The 9,877-nt window shown below is 38.0% G+C and overlaps 1 protein-coding gene across 2 annotated transcripts in view; it reads right to left on the reverse strand.

Annotated features, from left to right (window-relative positions):
- The window catches only part of mlip (muscular LMNA-interacting protein), a 36,751-nt gene extending 27,095 nt beyond the window's left edge, over positions 1–9,656 (reverse strand). The window contains exons 1-2 of one of the 2 annotated variants that reach the window (XM_010774614.1): positions 9,487–9,656; positions 4,169–4,285 (exon numbers count right to left, since the gene is read on the reverse strand). In XM_010774614.1, the coding sequence (XP_010772916.1) occupies positions 4,169–4,285; positions 9,487–9,516 (147 nt within the window). In that variant the 5' untranslated portion in view covers positions 9,517–9,656. The remainder of the gene's footprint in view (positions 1–4,168; positions 4,286–9,486) is intronic. The other variant, XM_010774615.1, reaches the window with a different exon arrangement.
- Between the last annotated feature and the right edge of the window lie 221 nt (positions 9,657–9,877).

Consider the following 9,877-nt stretch of genomic DNA (forward strand, 5'->3'; position numbering starts at 1 on the left):
AAACTATTGGTATCTGTAAATGCTACTAGCTATACAAACTGTAGTCAATGTAAATATGTCATATGATGTCCTCTTTGTTTTTCTGTCATGTTTGTATTCATGTTGGAACCTACTTGCAGCAGGTCACCATTGAAAAAGAGGTCAATGATCTCAATGGGTTTTCACCTGAATAAATAAAGGTTTTGAAGAGATGAAGTCAGCCTTAGGAACAGCTGACTGGCAGTTCCACAGGCCCCCTGAAACGAGATGTTGGATCTCAGTGGAGCATGTGGGATAGACAAGAGCAGGCCGGTTAAATAGCATGAGGGGCTAGAGAACCAAAGAGAATTGAATAAAACAAAAGAAAACACCAGCGATACTTAGCTCAATCAAAGTAGGATTTGCCTCCTCTTTGCCTCCCTCGTGACTCCAACAGGACTCCAATGTCTTTGTCAGTCTTCGTCTGGCTGACGCTCCAGGAAAGAGCCACCTAAGATGGACACCTGATTGCTGAGTTCTCACAGCTGATTGCTGAGTTCTCACAGCTGTGGGGGCACGCCCCTCTAATTAGTTAACTCTCTTCAGCTGGTGGGCGACAGCAGAGTGTTCCTGCCTATTGTAATGCAGGGTTGAGGCGCGTGACCCACTGAGACCTGTCTTACAGGTTGAGTTGAGCAGATCTGAGATTTAAAATCTCTCATAAATCGCCGTTTTAGCTACAATAACTACAGAACAATTATACAGAGTAGAATAAATGAAACAGAGAAGTCTATTTAAACAAGAATATAACTTACAGTGATTGCTGAGTCAGTATAGATAGTGTCCTCACCGGGTCTGGATGCACACTGATATGTCTGCTCACAAGGCGACGGTCGAGACGGTCAATAAGGCCGGTAAAGACCTGGTGGAGTTGAGCGCTGGAGATGAAGCTTTAAGGCAGCAATGTGGGTCACCAAAACCAAAATGTATATTTGGAGATGTCTGTCACTGATCTATTGTAAAGTACAACAATATGAGAGAAAGAAAGAGAGCAACGGAAAAACAAACTAATGAAGTGTAAATGGAGTTCAAATGAAGACATGGCAGAAATAAATAAGCAGCTATGTACAGCGACACAACCTAATACTGTACATTCATGAATGGGTCATTCCAGAATTGGAGGACAATTTAGACACCAACATTTTTGAAAAATGAACCTTTTATTTTATTTTTATTTTTTAATGTATTTAGGAAAAACAGATAATAAACCATCAAAAAAAGTGATTTGCCCAGCTAGGCATCAAATGTATATTTTCCAATTACTCTAAGTATAGTAACAGGGTTGAAAGTAACAGGGTTGAAAATCAATGCTAATTTGAGCTTTAACCTCAGGAATTATTGCTAGATGTACTGTAGCATGTAATGCTACTTTCAAGGCAAGGACAAACTTGGATATCTAATGCAAGAAAGATAACTTTGAAATGAATATGCTTTATTCTGATAATATCAGTTACAGGGTTGAGTGGGTCGGAGTGCCACACTCTTTTAAGACTGAAAAGATTGTAAAAATAGGAAAAATAAACTTAGTTTTGGTCTACCCATGGCACTAGCACATGGCTTTCTGATGTCACTTCCACTGTGTCATCTGATTTACAGTTTTTTCACTTCCTGTGCCAATCTAAAAAGGTTTGGGTAACAGGGTTGAACGCGGGTTGAACGCATGTTGAGGGACACACCTTCTGTGCAAAATTACTGTTATTTAAAATATGTTTATGATTTAACAAATTGATTTTACCATTACAAGAGACATATAGAATAATACCAAAAAAACTAAATAAAATCCCTATTTTAAATGTTATATTTGACATGCAAGTTGGTCACCAAGAAGCGGGGACAAGAGAAAAATGCCATTTTAGGGGATGTTCGAGAGCTATTTGATAATTAAAATAATATTTTGAAACCACTTTTTCTACAACTTTATATACATTTTGTCTCAAGACAAGTATGTTTAACACAATAAATGCATGTTTTAGCATTTTGGGCATGGATTATTAGATTTTTTATATGGGGGACATGAAATATCCTCCAATTCTGGAATGACCCAAGAGCAATACTTCCCCATGTTTGCTAAAACACGGTGTTATTCAGCCTTTCAGAGTATTCATATGTTGTCTGCTCATACCATGAAGGGCAGCCACTCCTTTAGGTAAAAGCAGTGGGGGAAGTTGAGAAAGTGATCGTGTACCCCCCTCGGTGAGAAGACCTTTGAAGCGAGACTCCCGGCAGCAGAAGCAGTCGGGACTCAGAGCTGTTGTGCTGGATAAATATCCAAAAGCACATTAACCCTTTCAGCAATCCACACTGCGGTGCCCCGATGATAACTTTCTCTTGAACATTGTTTAGTCTGGGTGCATTCAATTACACAAAGTTACGCTCAGGAAAAAAGGAAAGACTCATAAAAGCCTCTGTCAAAAGACAAATATAATATGTTGGCATTTGCCTTTGAATGGTATATGTAATCATTTATTTTGAAGTGTATATGTTGTATACAAACTGAGACATCTTATTGACACCACAACTGCTTCTGGCATCAATGACAGAAAATAAATGACATGCATGAAAAAGTGAATCCACAACATCTGATTTGTTCCCTGAGGTTGTTCAGAATGTGTTTGATATTGATTCACACATCTAGAAATGTGAGGTATTGATGTGTGCTGTGTGCATGAGGCATTTCAAATCATATCAATCAATGACATTTATTCCCACTGTGAAAACCTGGAAAAGTGGAAATATATAACAAATGATTTCTTATATTTCGACATCTCCAAGCATGACTTAAAATAATGTTAATGTTTACAGGTCTAGATTTTCCAATAGGAAAACTAATACAGCTTGTGAATCTATTTTTCTAATTTCTCCTTGGAGATGCAGACACACATATTGAGAGCTGTTTCACAACCTGAGAAAGAGCATTGTTGATATAATTGCTAATGAAGTGTCTTTAATCGTTAAATCACTGACATGACTCTAGCTTGTGGTCTTCTTATAAAATTAGTTTCCCTTTCTTTTTAAAATAAGTTCAGAGGAATCAGACGCCAGTATTTTGTCCATATACCTAATTTAAGGGATTTCAGTGGGGACCGCATACTGAATTATTTAAAGGTCCGCCTATTATACTGTTACATCAATATATTACAGGTCTCAGATATATACAAAACATGTCTCTGAAGTGTTTGGCTCCAAATACCAAACAGATCACACATTGTAGCATCCCATAATCCCCTCTGTTTCAGTCCTGTTTCAAAAGTGCTGATTCTGTGTCTGTTATTTTAGATGAAAATAAGGAGCCACTCCCCACGCCATTTGGTTGAAAAGAACACAATGGTGCTCTAGGAGGAGATTCAGGTGATAAGGTGGGGGGGGGTTACATTGGTTGGTTATTGGCCAATGGCTACACAAGCCAAAAAAATCGTTATGACATCATAAGGTTTTTATATAAATGGATCAGGACAAAAAGTGAACAAATTTTTTTCCCTGAAACTTTCAGTATCTCTTTACACAGAGGGGGACACATGGTTATGTATAAAAGACATGAAAAAGTGTATTTTGCATAATAGGTGACTTTTAAACATGGCTGTATGTCCCTCCTTCTTTCCTAACTCTCTTGAGATGTCCAGATGAGTCTGATGAAAGTTTTTGAATAAATAATTTTAAAAGTGAGAGTACTTTGCTTTTGAAAGTATTAATAGTGAAGTATTATTTTAGATTAAAATTATAAATGTGTTTTTTTTGTAAATAGAAGGAAAGTGTGGAACAGAAAGGCATTTCAAATGTTCAAACTTAAACAGCCTCAGAGCATTCAAACTCGCTATCTTTTACATTTTGCAACCCAATACTACAGACTCTAAAATGTGTCAGGAAGTCTAAGTGAGTTCAATTGTGATGCTGGGGAATTGTTCTCAAATAGAATCATGAGCATGTTGGTCTCCAGGGCAAAAACAGAGAGTTAATTAAAGTGATACTACAAGCGACAGATGACAACACGATAAAAGTCAATTAGTTTAATAAACATTAAATTCGGTCAGCAAGTGAATTCTGATAAACACATTGTAATCCATGCTGTGAGTGTGTTACAGGAAATCAAACCCAGTTGGAGATTATATCACTATTTACTATTCTGAGTGGTTTGCGGCTGCTGTTGCTTTACCTTGCTTGTTTTTCCTGTCAGAGCTCCAGGTCTGTCCTCCTCAGAAACAATGCTTTTAATTGGTAATTGCTGCACCACTGGCACAAAGGTGAACATAGAAGGGACTCCTATTGAAATCTGTAAAAACAGAGAGGAGAGGAACAGATTGTTCACATACTAGTTATATAGAAAAGCACACAAACTTGTTGACTTACGATGCAGTAAATGATGAGCCAAGCAAAATGAAACTTATTTTCTATAAAAAATGGTAGGGATCATGTTGAGATCCACATCAGATCTATGTTTCTGTCACTCCTAATGTTTTTTTTAACAGTTAAATAACACTGAGATTGAGAATATCTTATTTCTGTCTGCTTCCCAGGCTCTGTACCCCGCCACTAATTAGCCATCATCACACACAAAGATCAGTCCATTTAGCACGCCGCAGCTGAAAGCCCCGGCAAACCCAGACTCATACAGCAGTAATGAGTTACAATTAAATCAGCTCACATTTTCGTCTGCACAATGTAACAAAAATTCTTCTTGTGTGACACATTTACAATGGTCACTGAAATGTGTTTTGTCAAGCTGTTGTTTCAGCACATAATGAAGAACGAGAATGTCCGCCTCACAGTTGTTTGCCTCGACACCTTTTGGAAATATTTTTGAAATTGTCTCAATTTTCTCATGACATTTTAAGGTTTGGGCAGAAACATATTTTCTGAGATAAGCAGTGACGTTGACCTTTGACCCCCAATGTGGTCTAAGTTGATGTTGGTGCACAATTTGGATGCATTTTGCCTCTGGCTGATGCAATAAATGTAGAATCCCAACCTTAGCATTTATAGTGTGGCATGTTGCTTCATGAATGGCTTGGGTTGAACTGTGAAAGCTCTGTCGGTAGGTGCCGTATGCTTTTTTTCACATGATGGCAAGACGTTTTTGGTTTTCATTTATCCAAACAACAGTTATCTGAGATCTGTACTTTTTTTTGCCAAACAGAACTGTGGTGTCCTGGGAAAAGTGGAAAATGGGCTTAAGTAAAATCACTTTGGTGTTGACACCCTGGGTTAAGCAACAGGTCCATACTGTGAAATCTCTGAAATGTTTCCAGAGGTTATTACATGCAGCTCTTTGCCTAAACTACTCACAGCAGCATTCACACTGTCAGCAGTGATGTGTCAGGGATGCCCCTGCTAAAATGTATAAAGAGGTGGTGCTCTGAATTGTGTCAATATACGAGAGACACACACCTTATCTCTGTGCTTATCATTTTAAAGGAATTAGAGCTGCACAAAATAATTGCATTTAGGGTTAACATCACTATATTTCCCATTTCTTAGCTTACATTTTCTGCAAAAAGATTGCATCTCAACATATTTTGAAGAGTGTTAACCGATGTAGATGTTTTGATTTGTTGTTGGGATCAAACGCGATTCATGGTCTGTATTTTCCATACATTTCCTAAAATTCTGCCTGCCGCAATCAAAGCCCACTCACAAAACTTCTGCTGCTCACTAATCAGCTTCTCCTCTCTACGGTGACAGGTCACCTGTCAAATGTAAGCTGGAGGGGAAGGGCGCTGATATTTCCCATGCTAATCAGCAGAGGTTATTGTAGCGCATACTTCAGACTCTATTAAAAATAGATCACACAGCCCCTGCAGTTTGATGTAGACACAGGCAAAGAATCAGCATATAACTTTATTTTTCACCTTCCATTTCACATTTGTACTGCATTTCAACCAACAACCCCGCTCTGATATCACATTATGTGGCAAGCTAAATATGGCAAGAATATAAAAAATCAGTTGCAAAACAAGATGTGGTGTCTGAAGAGCAGGGCTTCTCAGAGCTTGATTTTTTTAAACGGAAAATGAAACCTATTGTTTCAATGGCATGCTGCGGCTCCGACTGGAACTATTTTAGTTTCAAGAACAGTTGTTTGATATGCCTTATGCAAGAAACGTTTAATTGCAAATCATCACCTGGTCCTATAGAACGGCTTCACTCAAAAATAACACAAAGGACTGCTTTCAACAAATTAAGTAGTTGAGGAAACGTAATCTTTTTCATATTAGTTTAACCAGCCTTCAGGTTAGTTGTAACATTATGTATTTTCAACAGGTGGAGCATCAATCCTGCTGCACTTCGCTTGATTACTGGTTTTATCCACTCCTAGCTGGTTATAACTTTGCACACGTGACACATGTAAAAAGCCATCAAGGCCATAAAGCACATCATGTTCTTCTCAGGGTAAAGCCCAAGATGCATGACTGACGTACATAATGGCGCATATAAAGTAAGATAAGTGATTCTTTAAGAAATTCAGAAAATAATCAACCCTGAACATAGAGCCCAAGGAGGAGGTCATACATACAGTAAGGAAATACAAACACAAGATACATTCTCCTTTACACTGAAAGGATGTTATGCACATTCACATTACAATTTTACACAAATGTATACTTCTACTTTTAGATCCACTACATATTTCACATCTATCTACAGTTTTACTTTACAGATTGATATGATATTTGATCAAATATGAGATTTAAATACTCAACAGTATGTTAAATATTAGAATTGTAATGGAGTATTTTCACATTGTTGTCTCGTTTTTTTTCATTTGTCGTTTACAGTACAAACTGAGGTAAGACCCTCCAGAAAAACGCGGGCAAAAATCCTTTATTATGCGGGCTAAATTCCTTGATTATGCGGGCTAAAATCCTTGATTATGCGACTAAACATGCGGGGTTTTATGTGATTTTATGCGGTGAAATTGCGGGAAGTTGCGAAATATGCGGAAAGTTGCGAAATATGCTAAATATGCGGGGGAAAATAATAACAATTTTTTTAAATATTGGGCTGTCTTATTTATTCTCTCTCACACACAACCTGCCACTAACGTTAAACCCCTTTACTATTCAATTAAACACATTCAATGTTTATTTATTGCTGAGACTGCCAACAATTGGGCTTTTTTAATCTCACACACACACCACACACACACACACACGCACACACACACACACTTCTCCGCCTCATTCCGTTTTCATTTACTCGTTCGTTATCTGACCAGCTTCAATCTTGTAGGCTACTCACTTCGTTTCTTGTAGCCCTCGAAAGGTTTTTGGAGGTTGATGCCTCGCTGAACGTGAGTTGTTCGGCTTTCTTGTCCGCAGGAGCAGAAAGCATTTTCGAATGTTTGAATGAATCAAAGTGGGTCGTCCCCGTCGATTTTCTCTTATGCTCCAACACACAGTTGCACGGGGTGCAGAATAGTTTCCCCCCACTTTTTGCCCGGTCTTTAGTAGAAATGTTCGTCGGTAAATGAGATGGATTAGATTTTTTCATCTTGGTGTTTTCTCCATCGTATGAGCTCCACACGTTCACTCTATACAGTGTTGTTTACATTCTGTGATGCGCGAGCTGATGACGTCACGTCAAGACGAGTCAACTTTTTTTTTTCTCAACTTTGTGTGGAAAAATGCGGGGATTATGCGGCCTTTTGATAAATATGCGGCCTTTTAAAAATCTGCGCCATTTTGCTGATTATGCGGTAAATTCTGCGATCGCAGAATCGCGTTTTTCTGGAGGGTCTATGCTTAACAATAGGTTTATTTATACAATATTTTTGTAAAGGAGTAGTGCTTGTACATTTACTCATCCATATTCATAACATGTTGTTAATTTAGAGTTAGCTTTTTGTGTTTGCTGTCTGTTCTTGTTTGGTTGTCTTTGTTATATATTTTAGTTTGACATGTTAGATGTGAAACTAAACCTATATCTTCTTCTACCACTAATCCTATATCACTCATGTCCTATGTGAACCATGTCCTAGTTTCTGACTATGAAGGGTGAAGATATGTATCTCAGGGACACCAACGTATCTTTAATGAGCTATAAATATAGGAACAGAAAAAATGCCTCACTTAAAATAATCGTGCGCCATCTTTTAAACTTGTTTATGTATTTCTGCTCTGACGCAACCTCCTTGTTTGCATGTCTTCTGTAGTCAAAGCAGAGTAAGTTTATACTGTGAAAGTTCAAAGCAAGCATTTCCTACTTGCCCATCGGAGCCCTCTTGAATGTTTAATTGCGTTGAGTTTCTCCGAGGTCATACCGTCCTCAAAGATCACATTTCCAGACACCACTGACTCACTGTGCTACATGTCGATTCCCTGCGAGCGTGCTATCACTCGGTTATTTGTTGTGGCATGTCCGACCTGGGGCCGAATACAAGCAGCACTAAATCATTTTCTGAAGGAGACCACCCTATGTGGAGACCTTTAAAAGGGACACTCATAAACAGAGAGCAGCCATAAAGTGACAAATAAAGAAAACAAACTACTTGATGAATGCAAGACTTCTGTAGAAGCTGCTTTACATAATATAAATTCACATACAGAATAAGTGCACACACGCTGCAGTAAATCTGAAGCCGCTGGGCTCCACGGATGTTAAAATGCATATCTGAGTAGCTCACGTTGTGCCGCAGTGAAGCATAAACAGTTGGGTGTGTCAGTAAGTAAAGAGTTTAATTACAGACAAACACACTACCCCTCCCTGCAGAGAAGATATGGGAAGCAAATATAGCCCGCTGTCAGATGCCACTGAGCACATAGGGCTAACTCTCTTACATCAAAAACAAATATGATTCCAAGTTTCATACAACATCAAACAAGGCTTGTTTTTGCAATCAATTCCTGTTTTTTCAACAGCAGCAAATACAATATGACAGTGTGATTAATATTACTCACATATTTTAAAGCATTTTCTATGATGAAAAGCTGTATAAGACATCATAAAGATATCTTTATGACCTTGTGGTGCAGTGATAAGAAGTTAGAGAGATGTCATAAAAGTGAAACATGTACTTAAATGAGATATATAAACTGTGAACATTTTTGTTTACATTGATTATCGTAACTTTCAGTTTTCCCGATAGCAATTTGGTAACTGTTTTTCCTCATTGTGTGACAGGAAATAACAGGATAAGTATCAAGTAGCTGCCGGCTGAGTATAAACGGTGTCTATGTGTTTATGTGTGAAAGCCCAGAAGGTTGCAGCGGGTGGTAGAGAGCTAAATGGGAGGGTTAATAGTGCAGATAGATTTATTTATTATTTATTTATGGTCTATTTTTACTGTAGAATTTTGCTTCGAAGTTCAAATCTTCATTGAAAGCTATAACCATTATAACAGAAAAGGCCAGTGGAAAGTAAAGTCAGCTCAGAGATATTACTTCAGCTTTACAGAAAATCCCCAGAAAGAGGCTTTTTATCATTTATTTATTTATTATTTTCAATAGAAACACATATTTTCCAGACACCTCTTACCTTCCCCAGACTATTCTTCAACCCGTCCATTTCTGATTTAAATTCATGTCCATCCAGAAGTGTACTGCTTATTTCCAGGATCCGGGGAAAAAAAGTGCTCAAAGTTTAAAAATGTATCAAAGCAGATACGGGTAAAGCATGCTGCACACCTTTCAGCTCCTCTTGCAAAGTTCAAAGTGTATTACTGTTGGGTTGTGTATCACCCTGCATATTTCCTTTTATAGACACATAATGGCTACAAATAGCTTACAGACATCAGTCAGCCTGCTGGGCACCAGTAACAATGTTCATGCTCGGAACTCCAAAACACAACATATCTCTGGATAGTTTTATTTTTCTTATATGACTAAAATCAACTTCATATGTCTAAGGGTTGTGTATTCCTTTTCAG

The sequence above is a fragment of the Notothenia coriiceps genome, unplaced genomic scaffold (assembly GCF_000735185.1).
Source record: "Notothenia coriiceps isolate Sejong01 unplaced genomic scaffold, NC01 NC01_scaffold00014293, whole genome shotgun sequence".
NCBI lineage: Eukaryota > Metazoa > Chordata > Actinopteri > Perciformes > Nototheniidae > Notothenia > Notothenia coriiceps.